General features: G+C 43.9%; 1 protein-coding gene across 3 annotated transcripts in view; it reads left to right on the forward strand.

The window, feature by feature from the left end:
- Positions 1 to 15184, forward strand: part of MTMR2 (myotubularin related protein 2) — a 59021-nt gene that overhangs the window by 13835 nt on the left and 30002 nt on the right. Inside the window, exon 2 of one of the 3 annotated variants that reach the window (XM_035328393.1) lies at positions 6015 to 6120. In XM_035328393.1, the coding sequence (XP_035184284.1) occupies positions 6015 to 6120 (106 nt within the window). Of the gene's footprint in view, positions 1 to 6014; positions 6121 to 12945; positions 13339 to 14264; positions 14432 to 15184 lie in introns of those variants that run through there. The other 2 variants (XM_035328399.1, XM_035328410.1) reach the window with 2 other exon arrangements.

Consider the following 15184-nt stretch of genomic DNA (forward strand, 5'->3'; position numbering starts at 1 on the left):
GGGAACAAGCGCTGCTTTGTCTCCTGCTGCTCTGATAGGACCCAAAAAGTTTTTTTGGTATTTCGCTTCCCTTCTGTGAAAGAAACGGGAGCCCTGAAAGTATTGAAGAGGGAGAGCTGTCGGCTTGAATATGGGAAGCGAGCAGGGAGTGCTCAGTACCTCTGCGCAATTACGCTCTTAAGAAAAGAGCCCAAGTGCTGCAGGTGCTGCTGTTCCTGGCCCTGCTGTCAATTTGAACCTGCTGGATCCTGTTCTCTTGGCATCCGAAGCTTCCAAATGAAATTGTATTTGCCACCAGTCAACATTAATTTGCTGTTTCCACCTTGATTAATTTTTAGGAATGCGCATAATGAGAAACGTTAACAAAAACAGGAAGAAAGGAAATGGCAATTTGCACTCTGCAGTGCTTTTCTCATTTATGACCTTTGCAACTCCGACTGTATCACACAGTGGTGCGTTTTATCACCTGTTTTCCATGCCGTTCCTGTGACTATTGAAACAAAACATACAGGTTGATAGAGAAGTGGTGTGAGCAGCTGATGCCAATTAGCATCTGAGTAATTGGCACACCTTTGCAGGCAAAGAAGCAGCTGCTTGTAGTTGGCAAGGAAGGAGTATTCTTAAAGAAGGCATTGGAGAGATGACTTTATCATCTGCGGCTGCATTTGGGTTGTGTTACTTATCAGAGGGACCCAGGTTAGTATTTTCAAATATCAGTTGACATAAAAACACACAAAAGATTGTCCTAAAGCCCTGTGCATATGCTGTAAATAACAATGGCTGATTTTCCAGAGGTGTGTTCCCCTCCTGCCTCAGCAGGTTTTCTGAGAGTTCAGGGTGTTAAACTCACATATACTTTCAGAGTCTGAAAAAATAAAAAGTGAGTAGTTTTACAGAGAGTTGGTACCCAGTCCCTTTCTGCACAGGACTTTACTTATCTCTAGGAAGGTGTATATTTATATATATGTATGTATGTATGTATGTATAATCTTTTTGCTGAACAGAAAGAGGCAAGCCTCCTAAGATGCTTTCTTGGAAATGGTGATTCTCAGCATTTGCAGGGAGGGGTGCTTCACCTGCATCATCTCTCACAGCAATGCCGTGACTTTTGTCTCATTTTTGGCCAGAATTTGCTGTGAAGTTTTATGTTGTAGGTGAAATCGGTCGCGTGATACGAGAAGAAAGCCATGACAACCGAAGAGAAGAGGCTGTAGAGCGTGCTTTGTGCTTTGGCCTGGCTTTCACCAAAAGCTCTTCCTGGAGATCTCCTAGGACCTGAATTCACGGGGTTGCTCCTGGAGCCTCATGCGGCCAAACTGCCACCTTCAGAAGTTGTTTGTGCTTTCTTCTTCCGTGGAAGACTGTTGCTCATATACTCTAGGAAAGCAGTAATTTCATACTCAGACTCGTTAAATAACAGTAAGCAAAGCAAACAACAGCAAGTTTATGTTCTGTGTCCTTTGCCTTTTTATACGCCCCATTATTTGAATTGAAACAAGGTTCAGAGGGCGGAGGTTGCCTCGGATGGCTCTGGCAGATGTTGTTTGATGGCAGTTTTTGAAGCGACCAAAGACTTTTCCGCTGCTTTCCCCTGCACCTTCACAGCATAACAGGATAAGTTTGCGTGCCTCGGACACTTGTTTGCAGTTTCTTTACGTCGTTGTTGACAGTTCAAGCTAAGCGTGCTGGCATTCCTGCAGTTCTGCCGCAGTCAGTAATACCTTTTGGTTGCCTGAACAAGAAGCACCAGAGGGCATCTGTCGGGGTTTGAGTTATGTTTGAAAACCACCTGGCTCGTTGTGGGATAGTCCTTAATAACAACAATGAGCACTTTATCAAGAGTTGAGTCATTATGCTTGGTTCCGTTGTACTTCTCGTATTAATTGTGTATGTATACTCCGTATAGCCCGGGGGTTAATGCTGCATGCAGGGACTGTTTGAGACTGGCAGATCTCATCTGGGCTCATTTATCATTCAAAACCCGGCCATAAAAACACATTTAAATAATAATAATAATTACTGAGATGAAAGACCTATATCAGTGTTAATGGCATCCTAAACCCGTTTTCTGCTTCTGCTTGGGGAGAGAGGAAGGAGAAAAGGGAACAGCAGTAACAGCAGCAAGGTACTTTCCCTGAACTGTTGCAGGGGTCTCTTGGCACCTCCCAGAGACATCAGGACGGATGCTGTGGAGCTGCCTGGGCGTGCAGCATGGGAAGAGCAGTGCTCCTGGAGGTCCTCAGTCTTCACAGCTCTGTTCTGGAGCATCTGCACTCTGTTTCTTCCCTGTACGAAGAGCCAAAAGTACTTGGTGAGCCTGAATAAATGCTGTGTCCTAAAACCTTGACGAGGTTCCGAGACACTGGTTATTTACGCGCTTCCCGAGCTGTATTGAACCAGACTTGCAGCCAGCAGTGGCTTGCACAGCTCCAGGGATCCTTAACCCTTTCTGAAGGCTGGCCACACATACCTGTGCTCTGAAATGTTTGTTACTGAACCCAGCAGTTACATCTGGCCGTCATGCTCCTGCTGCCACGCCGGTTTGCCCCATGTTGCCTTATTTGTGAGTCAGGTATTTGGGGTATTTCTCTGCGAAGATACAGCTTCCTCGGTGGGGCCCTCGGCATTTTAGACCAACATCAGAATTACCCCCAATGCTGCCAAAACCTCTGTAGGAGTCAGCCTTAACTTTGTGGTGGAAAAAGCTGGGTTAATGTGGAGAAACTGTGGCAGAAGCAGGATTTGCCCAGGTCTCCTCGCCCTGGGTTTGCGTGTCAGCCCCAGCACCCGTCCCGAAGACGTGTTAAGCTGCGTGGCTGGAGGATCTTTCTTCTTGTATTGGCAGCAGGGAAAAATTCCGGATTGACTAAACCACTGAAGCTAATCAACTTCTTGTGTGCCATCAGGTTAATTAGTTCTCCAAGCAGTGGATCTGAAGCCGTACAGCTGCCTGAACGTGGCAGGAGGTAGGGAGTCATGAGGCAGCGGCGGCTGGGTTCTCCGATTCATCCTGTGAGTACCTGAGGAGGACAGACACGAGCAGCACCTGCACGACATACACGGGGCTGTGCAAGTGGGATTGTTCGTGTGCACGCAGGCACTGCTTTCCAAAAGCTGTCCCTGATGCCACTGGTGGCTTCTGCAGGAGCACGGGGATGCTGGTGGATGCTGGTGCTGGGAGCCTCGGAAAAATCCCTTCTAAAATGCAAATGCTTTCCTTCATTAAAACCCACTTGAAGCCAGGCGTGATCAACAAACACAAAACACTTTCACAGCTCAGAAACGCTGTGGATTGTGGTTCTCTTTTCTTTCCTTTTTTTTTTCCCTGCACAAAGCAGTTTGCCCCTCAGCCTGCCGAAGTAAAATTAACCAAGAATTTCATTAAAAAATCTTTGGTTTATTATGATTAGATAATCACTGCTTGCATAGTAGGTAAAGGCTGGGATTGTACAGGGGCAGACAAGCTGTGTAAGCAGAAAAACTGGCGATTTTTAAATCCTTTTGTTAGTGCTTTCCCCTGGGAGCACTTAGGAGCAGGCTAGACAGAAAGCGGCAATTGCTTGGGTGTAGCTTGTCCTAGCTTGGGGGCAGAGGGAGAGACTGATACTCTCGGTGAAAGGTCTTTCCAGCTTCTTTTTCTAGGACTAAAGGATGTAAAATTCATGATGCAAATCTTTTTATTAAGAAGTTACTGCTCGGTGACTTGGCGGTGGTCACTTGGCGAGGGTGCAAACGAAAGCCAGGCACGTGGGTTAGCTGCTGGTACGTCCCTTACTTAGTTATTTCCACCTGTGCTGAACGTCTTGAAAACGCTGAGTGTTGTCGCTCACCTTAAGCATGCATTTCAGTGCGCACAAGCCTGGGCTGGTGGAGGCTCCTGCTGAAGCTCTGGCTCCCCCGGCTGGAGCTGCCAGAGGAGAAGGCACAGTGGGGACCGAGGGAGAGAGGTCAGAGCCCGCGGCACCTGCAGCATCTGCTGGGTCTTAGGGGAGAGCTCTAAGTGCCGTCTCCGTAGGGGCTGCTGTGCAGTAAGTTAGTGCTGCTTTGAGGAATGAGTAAATTGTGATTATTATTATTTTTTTTTTCCTTAACGTGCCTTAAAAAATCAAATTAATTAATTTGCGAACACCAGGGTGAGCGCTTGGAAGATGAGGTCTGAATGTGAGGAAACCGGGCTGAAATGAGTTTCGAGGGAACACATCCAAGGGGTCTGAGCTGGTTCAAGTAACGCAACGTAACAATGTGGTTTAGGGCTAAGCCCAATTTAGCATGCCTGCGGGCTGCTGCGAGCAGAAGTGCTCTCAGCCTTCCTCATCATCTCCAGATACGGATTCCCTCCTCCTCCTGTGCGCTGCCTCTGATTTATGCAGCCACGCAGTGAGTCCAACCAGCCTTGTTATCCAGCAGAAGACTTTCTTTATGTTTAGCAAGCATTTGCTGCCCCGGCAGATGAGCAAGTGGAACTGCGTGTCCCCACGATGCTTGCCCAGGTCGAGGAGAGGAGAAAGAGGTCAGCTGGGTTGTCACATGAAACCACGCACTAATTCTGTGTACACAGGAGGCCCTTGGGTCAGTGAGAACAGCAGGCTTTGCTGATTTGTTTGCCGTTACATTGGTGTGTGATTATTTTCTGTCTGGGCCAGATACGGCGGCGTTGTGTGCTCGGTGATGCTGTCCGTGGCTGGTAAACTCAAGAGTTAAGTGAGTTGGAAAGCTGAGCGATTAGCTGGTGAGCTGTGCACAATAAATGCATTCAGTGGAATCGTGCTATTCAATTGGCACAACAGTATCGTTTATTTTCATTTTTTTTGAGTGTTCCCAAAACTTCCATTTCTAAGTTTCTGTTTCATAGGATTAAAAAGTTGCCAGTACTCTTTAATCCTTGGAGGGAAAGGAGTGACTCCCAGCAAGAGCCCAATTTTAGCATAGTACCTCCTGTTTCTAACACTGCCCGTGTAATACTTTGCCAAACTTCGAAGAATAGAAATAAAACCAGAACATTTTGGCCTTTCAGTGGCTGTTTACCAGCAGTTAAGCAGCAAAACAATTTTCAGACAATTAACAGATCTCCAGGCCCTTTGGAAGCTCAGATAAAGCTGTTTGATGGTTGTCAAATGTCTAATTAATACAGCTACTAATGGTAATACTCCTGGGAATATCTTGCCTTTGCCAGGGCTCTGTTTGCAGCTCCTTAAGGCTGTCTTTACACCCAGGTAAAACCTTTCTAAGGTCACTAAGGGCGTGGGAATGAATTGCTCCAGGTATCATTTGCTGCCTTGCTGTGGCTTTGGGGGTGGGACGACACACGTTGTTCCACAGAGGGTCTTTCTTTACAGTCAAGCAGGGTTTTAAAAGCATTATTATCAAATGCTAATTTCAAGCAATTACGGTTCTACGAGAGCTTGCAGCACAAAAATGCCATAAAATAAGCTTATTTTAATTGCTTACAGCTGTCCTAGAAAAAAAGGTGATTACTGTTTTGCTTTGTTTTTTAGCAAGTCGCGCTTTGTATCGCTGCAGAGGTATGCTGGTATGCTGCAAGAGTCTTCCTAATTCTCCCCGGGGTTGTACTTATACCTGAAAGAGGAAAGCTACGTGTGATGGAAAGAGTTTTAATTCTGAATTTATTCCATGGCTGTAAAGCTGCGGTTGGAGTTGTGCTGGCGTGCGTTCAGGATCCTGTCTGTTTTCATCCAGTTGCAGCGCACTAATTTCTCCCATCTGAAGGCCTGAAATTGAGGCCCTTAGTTTCGGTGATTTAGGATTTGATCAAGTTTGCAATCGTGATAGTGTTGGCTTGCTCTGAGCTGGGATTTCGTAATGAATCGTGTGTGCTTCAGTAATCCATAGCTATGGAAGGTTAAAACAGGTTCTCCAAAACCACTGCTGGGGACAGAATGGGAAAGCTGGAAACTAGGGAAAATTGCCTGATTCCACTGCAAGTGAGTGGCCGTATCTGTAAGCTTTCGAGCAGGGGTGAGCACAGTTTGATTCTGCGGTGTTTGTCTTTACAGTGCTTCCACTTCTCACTCGGACCATTCTGTCCCTACCAAGTCTGCTTCTGCTGTCTCATCGGACTCGGTCTCTACCTCAGCAGACAACTTTTCCCCAGATTTAAGGGTAAGTATGCTCTGTCTTAACAAAGAAAAAGAAAATACGCGTGTCTCTGTGTGTATATAAATATATGCAGTGGCCTCCTTCACTGGCCGTGTCTTGCTCCTCTGAGTTTGGATACGGTGAAATGATTTCAGCTTTCAGGTTAATGCCAAATTTTATGTAGCCAAGGCATGAAAGGTCCCAAAGTCAAACAAGTGAAATAGAAATTGAACTTTAATGTCTACCATATTATTTCCCTCTTTATAAAGTTGTTTAATCTTCAAAAAGCTGTCTCTGCAACCCACATTTGGAGATGAATTTTCAAAGGAATTCCATTTTCTTTTAAGTGCCTTAAGAAAGTGAAGATCCTCAACTAGCCAGTTACATATCCTTTTCTTTCCTTTTTTGTATGTGTGTATATCTATGAGATGTTCTTTTTGAAAACTCCTGCTTGTTTGTAAACACTGAGTCCTTGGAAGTATCTTCTTTCAGAGAAAGATTGTTATCTTCAAGCTGATAAAGTAGTCTTCTGTTACAATAAACTGCTCTTGCATAAAACGTTCCCAGCAAGTCTCTTCTAGGTCTGTTACTGATTTGTTAATGTCACATCCAAAGCTTTAGTTTAGTGTCAGAAAAGTTTTGAAAACTATCTGTACGTTCCTCTTAGGAAACCGAAGGGTTTGCTGATTTTCCTTAGCTTTGCAAAAAGGTCCCCTGAGTATAGAGCTGGTGGTATCGGTGCATTCTAGTAACGACTTTTTAGCATTTCTCAACTGCAGTTGAGCAGCTCTGTACAATCTAAATACAATTGCATAAAAACTCTAAATGCAAAACTAATTCCTTCCTCTGACAACCATCCTTTTTTTTTTTTGTGAGTTGTCTCAGTAGTTCATAATTAACAGAAAGTCCTCCTGATCATAACTGATAAGAAAGCAGATGTTTCTTTCTAGAGGACTCTTATTAGCCAGTATTAAGCTGTGATTTGAAAATGAATCAGTAGTTTGTGTAAACATTATTTTGCACCTTTTACCTATGGATACCAAAAAAATAGTTTTCAGCCCGTATCTGGATAAAGTTCTATGTGATAGGTCTGATGTTTTTCCCCCGTGAAGCTGAAGTGTTCAGTTTCCCCAACATACAGAAAACAGAATCTAGGTTAAGTGATTCATTGATATAAATAAGGTTGCAAGCACTGCTATAGCTGTAACTGTGTATATAGTGTCATCAATTTTACACTGACTTCTTTTACACTTAATTTTGCGCAAGCAGGTGCACAACTTGACTGCTCTTTTGCAATTTTTGTTACATGTGGGGATTACCTTTACAGATAGAGAACCAAGCAATGTTCTTCTCGATTCAAGGCTTTCTTTGCTTCTTGGTGGTTGAGGTGGCTCAACACGTTTTCCTTGTAACTCTGGATGTGTCTTGTGTCTCCTTCCCTCCTTTTGTCACCTTGTCTGCATGACATGTGAGCCCTTTGGAGCAGAGCCTCCTTATGCCATGTATTTGCCTGGTTCCCCCTCCAGCAGGGCCCCCATAATCACTGGTAATCAAAAATGATGTTTGCAGAGGAATGTTCACTTAGCTACTTAGCTGCATGATACATTTTTCAGGCTGAAGATGCGTACGTATTGTTTGCTGGAGGTCATTAAAAACCACTGCTTCCTTGCTGTGCCACAGTTGCTGTAATTTGCAGAATGATTTCTTCACAGCCTGCCTCTTTATTTTTTAATTTTAATTATTAAACAACCTAAATTTCTGCCATGGCTGGAATAAATGCCGCTCCCCTTTCATTTTACAATAGCATTTAAGGAGAGATGGTGAAAGCTGAGAATTATTTATCTGCAACAGAGGCGCTTCAAGCCAAGCATGAGCACGTGCCTCTGCTGGCAGAATGCTTCCTGCTGTTAACGTGCATCAGCTCTGTTGGGCCCGAATTCAGCATCTCTTGCTCTGCTCCACCTCAAGCCTGCTCCCGCAGAGGTGGTGTGGGTGGCTGCAGTGCTGTCATGCGTAAGCACAACGCTGGTTCTTGTGTTTGTGCTGGAGAGAGAGCTTGTCGATGCTGGCTGCAGAAAACTGATTCCCGTGGTCCTACATGTAGTGGGGTATGGTGAGGAAAGCACAGTTTCTGTTAGGACAGGTTGCCTTTCTCTCTCCTCCAGGAATTCCAGCGATAACCAGGTCTTCATGGCTGAGAGTAGTTGGTGCTGGCAAACAAGCCTGGGAGGGTGCAATGGAGATCCGTCCCTGTCTCATGGACAGCCTCTTGTGCTGGTATCACCAGTGTGACTGCAGTCCCACAGCCTCTCCTCAAAGCAATTACTGCCAGCGCTCGTGTATTTGTGTGTTCTGGGGTTGTTCTTGCAGTGCTAGCTTCTCAGTGAGATGGCTTGGGAATGGAAGGTTTGTTCTGTGTGCTGATCAGCTAAAACTGTTTTCTTTCAGCTCTCAGAGCAAGCAGAACAGATGTAATCACACAGAATCATCTAGGTTGGAAGAGACCTCCAAGATCACCGAGTCCAACCTCTGACCTAACACTAACAAGCCCTCCACTAAACCATATCCCTAAGCTCTACATCTAAACATCTTTTAAAGACCTCCAGGGATGGTGACTCAACCACTTCCGTGGGCAGCCTATTCCAATGCCTAACAGTCCTTTCCATAAAGAAGTTCTTCCTAACATCCAACCTAAACCTTCCCTGGCACAACTTTAGCCCATTCCCCCACTCTGGGCTCCTCATTCTTCACCCAATTTTCTCTCAGTTAACATCTCTGCCATGTGACACTTCGTTTTTTTTTTAAGCCAGTTCACTGAGTTCTTCGAGGTCCTGATTGTTCTTTCTATTTTCTTTGACTTTTCTGAGATGTGGCTTTGCCTTTGAAATTACAGATAAGTTCACAGCATTAACTGCAACAGCAGCACGAGTGTGCTGGGCTGTTCCTTGCACACCTGAGCGTCTTGTGTGCACATCTTGTGCACAAAAGGCAGTGAGAACTCCCAGGTCTTAATACCTACTGAGGTTTGAGCTAAGCACCTTATTTATTCTAAGAACTAGAAGTTTGTTCCACATTGCTCCTGAAAAAATGTAAGAGAATAAGCACTGAAGTGGGAACTAACACATTTCATGGTTCCTCTGTGATACGGGAGACAAGTGCCTGGGCTCCACGACGTTCTCGCAGGAAGGGGTTGCATCAGTGAGCTTTAAGAGGCTGAAAATAAGCATTTCAAGATTTGGAAGTGGATCTGCCAGTTGTGGGGTTTATGCTCCTGATGTGTATTTAAATTTTCCCCGCTAGAATGAATTGCTGCATAGATCCATCGTCACTCCTACCTCTGCTTGATCTCTGCCTCTGTGTGTGCATCGACTCAAATTTAGGAACTAAATTTCTGTGGTGATGGAAAAACACTTTGTGATAGCTACAATTAGCACTCTTTCTTTTTTCTGTGGGGAATTTTTAGCAGGATAGTAGGCGTCCGTCACGGGGAGGGAACGAGGGGAAGGACCCACATCATTTCTTGCGGTCTGTGCCTGCGGATTTCTTTTGGAGTGCAATTAACACTCAGTGTGTGTGCATGCGTGTGTGTAATGAGGTAAATGAGACAACCACTGGGGATTCCTACTGAATGCGTGTGCAGTATTTTTCCTAAATCTTTCTCCAAAGTAGTTCATAATAGCTTTCATGATTTTTTAAAGTGTTTTGAGCATTTCAGTATCTGGAGCTAAGATTAAATTTATACGACACTACAATTTATAGAATTTTCACTTGATAAACTAACTCTAAATAACTTTTGGCTGCTTTAGTTGGCTGTATTTTTAAATAAAACAAATTAAAATGCCACCCCTCGCCCCCTTCAAAAGCCCAAAGCACTATTGGGTTCTAGTCCCCTACTGCCCCATCCCCGTCTGATCTCAAATCTGAAGCAGCCTAGGACTGATTGAGGGAATGTGCTTTTTGAGGGAATTTTTAGCAAATACACTGCCATGTGTTTTAGCATAAGTTACTGATCAAGCAAGAACAGAATTGAGTAATTAAAAGTGAAAACGAGCTGGAAATTCATAAGTAAGTTGTAATTTGGGATGGGAGTTTAAAAACACCTTGGAGCCAACGTTGCCAAAGGCGTTGCCAAAGGCGCAGAAGCATCTCTTACAGATTTGGGAACTTGGTGATTATTAAAGTACAAGATTCTGGCTCCGAAGTCCTAAAGGTGGTATCTTCTCTTATGCATTTGGGCAGACAAGGCTGTGCAGTTTATATAGCACTTCTCTTAAGCTTTGTTGCTAATGCTCTAGCTTATCAGCTGGGGCTTTCATTTTGGCTTTCAACAGTTGGCTGTTGATTTACAGGATAATGCCTGAAGTTTGCTACGCTGAAAGCTTTGGAGTAGCTCTCGGAGAAGGGCTGGATCCCTTCCATCTGCAGTTGGGAAGCAGTGCATGCAGCCAGCAGGGTTTGCAGCCACTTTCCTTAAGAACAGTACCTTTGCCTGAAAGTTAAAGGTTGGTTGTATTTAGTTTGGGGTTGTATGCAGCAACAGACTGAACCAGAGCTTGGAAATTCATAATGTTGGCTTTATGTTGCTTCTTGCTGCTGTTCTGTGGACAGAGGAAAATCTGTTAGCAAGTCTCCAGCACGGCAGACCCATATGTCACCTGCTTGGTTGTGCAGCCAAGCACTTTTTTAGGAAAAAAGTGGTCCTAATCTTTGTTTTTGCCATTGTTGTTTGTGACCACTTTGTGTCCTCCCCTTTGAGGACAACACTAAGATCCACAGTTCCTGTTACTCCTTTGAGGTCCAGCAAAATATTGTACGAGCACGTGTCCCATTCTCCATGATGGTTTGCTCCATCCTCGGTAACACTTTTTTCCTTTAATATAAGAGGAATCAGTGGATTTGTAACGGACTTATATAAAAGATACAGGAACACTTTCATGGCGTTCCCAGGACTCAAAGGTTAGGAAAGGGAGGAAACACACAGTTGGTTGCATAACCTTCGTTATCCATTGCGTGTATTGCTGAAGACTTTAGACAAGCCCATGTGGTTTGTTTTGTAAGATACCTTCTGTCATGAGTGAGTTATGTATATGAAGTAGTTTTTTCCTTCCAAGACAGTAAATGGATGCCATCCCCATCTTCGGTAGGTTTCCAGAATGAAATTCTTTTGAGCAAGTCTGCAATCAAGCTAGCCAACCACAAGTTCTCTGTAGTCAATGGAAAGAAAGACGTCATTTACAACGTGATTTATCGTGGCTTTAAGGAAATGCCACGCTAGGTGACAACATGATGTAGCTGAGCCATGGAAGCCCTTTGCAGGACGTTGTGAACGATGTTTGAGGGGCAGCAACTGGTTGTTCAGAGTGGAGCTCACCTTCAACTGTGCTACAGTAAAAATGTAGTTTTGTCTTACTGGAAAACTCTCTCTGTTTCTCTTCCAGTTATGAAGAGAGTTCAGAATAACTTGTCCAGATGTAGACCTCTAAAACTGAAGTAAATCCTGTCCCCCAGGCCGTGTTGGGTAGGATTAACCAAAATGCCAGTCACTGACTTTGCCACCTTTGTGTTACTTTACTCTAGCTGTAGTGCAGAGTGGCTTAGACTAGCTTTATGTAGAACATGTATATTGTTAGTAGGAAAACATATTGAAGAAAGATGTGATTTTTTTTCCCCCTATCCTTTGCTGTAAATCACTAAAACTAGCCTCAGTGAGCTTTTCCATAGCTATCTCTCTGCCAACGCAGGAAGTGTGTCAGGCTTTGGTTATGTGTAACACATGTTCAACGAGAGCTGGGTTGTAGAGAGAGGCATAACTTTTTAAGCTTTAAGCACTCATTTAAGCTATGTTTTTTACTTTTGCTTTTAAGGCACTTCTTGTTTAGTGAACAATGCTAGCTTAGAAGCACTAAATCATGGGGAAAACGTCTGCCTGAGCACCTCCAGCGTAGTTCAGGGCACTGTCCTGCTGCTCGGTTCCACCCCTTGCTTGGCGGAGCTCTCCTGTTTCAGCCTGGCCCGTCACTCTTCGCGTGGGGTTGCCTGCAAGAAGACTGGCTCGTAGCATATGCAGAGATTTTCTCTTGTGATGGGAGCCCTCCTTCCCAGCTCACCGGCCTGTGACTAGAGCCCATGTTGTGTAAGCCACCAGATGGGGAAGATGATTGACCTGTGGTCACAGAAGGCTTGGCGAGATGCGAACCAGTGATGCTGCAGTGGATGCAAACAAACAGTCCATCTTTTTACTGTCATCTATGAAGACCTGACTGTATGTGTTGCTCTGTGTCACCACTTTGGGCTCCGTGGTAGCCTCACACAGAGGCACACTTCACGTTTCTGCGGGTGTACTGAAGTAGAAGCTTCCAGGGCAGAAAATCCAAAGTGGCTGAACTCAGTGCCAAATCCAAGAAGGGCAGAAATTTCACACTATCACAGGGATCAAGTAGGGGGACTTAGGGTGTCAGAGGAGTAGGAAAATCTTAGGGAGATCAATTCTGACCATGCTGAAATTCTGATTTTTGGCTATGCTAGTTGCATATGTGTGTCTGTGGGAAATGGGCTTCCTTTCTCTTCTGGAGCTGACGATGAACAAAGGCACAAAAGGCTGGTTCTGGAGGATGAATGATGCTCTTGTCCATAAGCGTGGTCATTCCAGGACAGCCCAGCGAGAGACTGGAATTCAGCCCCCGCCGTTAACTTGTTTTTCTAAGACTCCGGTTTCCAGGACTGTAAATGCTGTATATTTCATGAGAATTACAAGCTTTTTAATCTGTTTTAAGAGATGGAAAATCTTGGTCCCCTCCCTCCAGGCTCTAGCCACTAAGTCCCTTTCTGTACCTCCCCCGTCAAGGAAACAGAAACACTGAGTAGCCAAACTCTGGGTTGCAAAATATTGATTTCATGCAAATTAGATGGGGGGGAAAAAGCCAGATGCAGTCGGTTTTCTGTCTCCTTTACACGGAAATAATACTCCCTAAGTGCTTCTCTAGTTAGAAGAGAGCAAAGACAGCAATTGTAGCTAATTTTTGTTATATAGAGGTACCTGAACGTTTGAATATGAAGTAATGTGAAGTGAAGGAAATCTCTGGAAGTGTTTATGATTACCATCTACTAGGAATGGAAAATTGAGGAGAAAAAGAAAATGGCCTTCAGATGTTTCTCAATAATATTTTCAGCTCCTCCTGATCAACTGCTGTGTTTCTCCTAGCTACAAAGTGCAAGAGTTCTCCTTTGGCTGATTAAAACTGGGTAAGAGGTGGTTATTTATTTTTCCTATAGTTTTAGTTTTGTAGATCGAAGCACGAGTCAGGCAGGAATGAACAAGCATGGTATTTAAAAGGAGCAGTCAGATTTGTGACTGCATGTAGTACCTGCCAAGATCGGATTTTTCCATAGATGTTTTTGCATCAAATGAAACATCTTCTTCTCCCTGTGCATGATTGTTTATTGGTTGTTACTATATAATTATTTATGTCTTGATTCCTTTTCATACATACCACTCATCTCCTGACTGAAGTTCCTGGTAACAGAGACACTTTTCTGTGGCTTATTTTGGTTGGCAGAATTTATAACTCTCGCTGGTCAGAGCCTTTTTCTGTTATTTTTTCAGACTGATGGTATGAACTTCACTGAATGAGTTTAAGGTTTTTCTTGAAAATTTTAATCTATTTTCCCTTATCTGTTTGCTAAACAAAGCACAGTAAAACCAAAAAGAGGAGAGAGTGAGGCTAGAGTGCTGTCCAAAGTTTTTGAGCAGCCAATGGAGAACAGAACTGTTGTCTTTCAAGAACCCTTGGCTCCGAGGAAGGTTCTGTATTAAAAATTGTTGGACTTGTTCAAATAGATAATATCAGCAATCTTCTGTGCCAGGGACTGTTGCTGTGTTGAGTCAATGACGACTTTCTGCTGGAGCCTAATAAGAGAATTGTCTTGAGGCACCAAGCCATGCAAACTTGAAGAGACAAGCCAGCCGTGGTTGGACGAGTGGCCCTCAACAACGTGTTCCTTTGAGCTTCTAAGCTTTGCCTTGTATTTGTGCAGCAAGGGCCCACAGGACTCACCAGAGTGGGTGAGAAGAGACTGTTCTTCACCACCAGAAGCTTGGGTCTGAGTGGAGAAGGCTCATTGTGGAAAAACAAAGCAGAAAAACAACAACAAGGAAATACTGCAAGGTGGTTACTTCTTCCTCCAGAGGAGTTCCTTTACCATCCAGCTATCTATATTACTGGTTTTTATTTGTAACACAGTAGTCTTCTGCTTCTTTTTAAAGTTTTTTTCAAGGCAGTGGGAAGGAAGCAAGTGGATTTCTCAAGCCTTTTTATACTTTCTCAAAGCATACACGGTAGGTAGAGATCACAATTTGTGATTTGTTTTTTGGACTAGGAAAGCATAACTGAAAGGCAGTTGCAGTGTGTGTTGTATGTGATTATTGTCTTCTAGAGTAGTGTAATAATCTGTTGTCAGAACATTTTATTGGTAACTTAAATGCCTCTTATGATGCCTTTTTGACCAAGCTGGGTTTTTGGTTGTGTGCTTGCTTAGGAGCTGAATAAGTGTGATGTGGTCTTGAACAGTATGTTTGATCCTCTGTGTACTGTTCTGAAATGATCCATGTGCCCATGGTGTTCTTTTTCCCCTATTCAACTTCTAATATCCCAAAAAGAATAAGACACAAAACATTTCCCTGCGATTAATATCTTGCTGGTCTGAATGTCTAACAGTTTTCCAAAGCATCTGGTCATAATCCTCAGAAAAATCCCCGTGCCTCAGACATGCAGAGATGCTGCTGTTCTTTCTGCTGTGGTATTCGTAATGGTTCAAAAATAATCAACAAAGCCCATTTACTTGCTCAATTTATGTTTTATTACATTTCCAGTAGGATGCATAGTACATAAATCTTCTCAGAGTACACTTGAAATAGCCACAAGTGGCAGCTGAAAATCTCTCCGAAGTAGCACAGCGTTTGCAGTCTAGAGGAGGATTTATCAAGTAAGCACAGCCACTGTTTTACGGCTCTCCTAATTGAGCATTAGGAAGGCAGAAGCATCTTGGCAGCAAAACGCTAGAAAAAATGTGCCCTCAAAATTTGCCCCTT

Source organism: Oxyura jamaicensis, chromosome 1 (genome assembly GCF_011077185.1).
Source record: "Oxyura jamaicensis isolate SHBP4307 breed ruddy duck chromosome 1, BPBGC_Ojam_1.0, whole genome shotgun sequence".
Taxonomy (NCBI): domain Eukaryota; kingdom Metazoa; phylum Chordata; class Aves; order Anseriformes; family Anatidae; genus Oxyura; species Oxyura jamaicensis.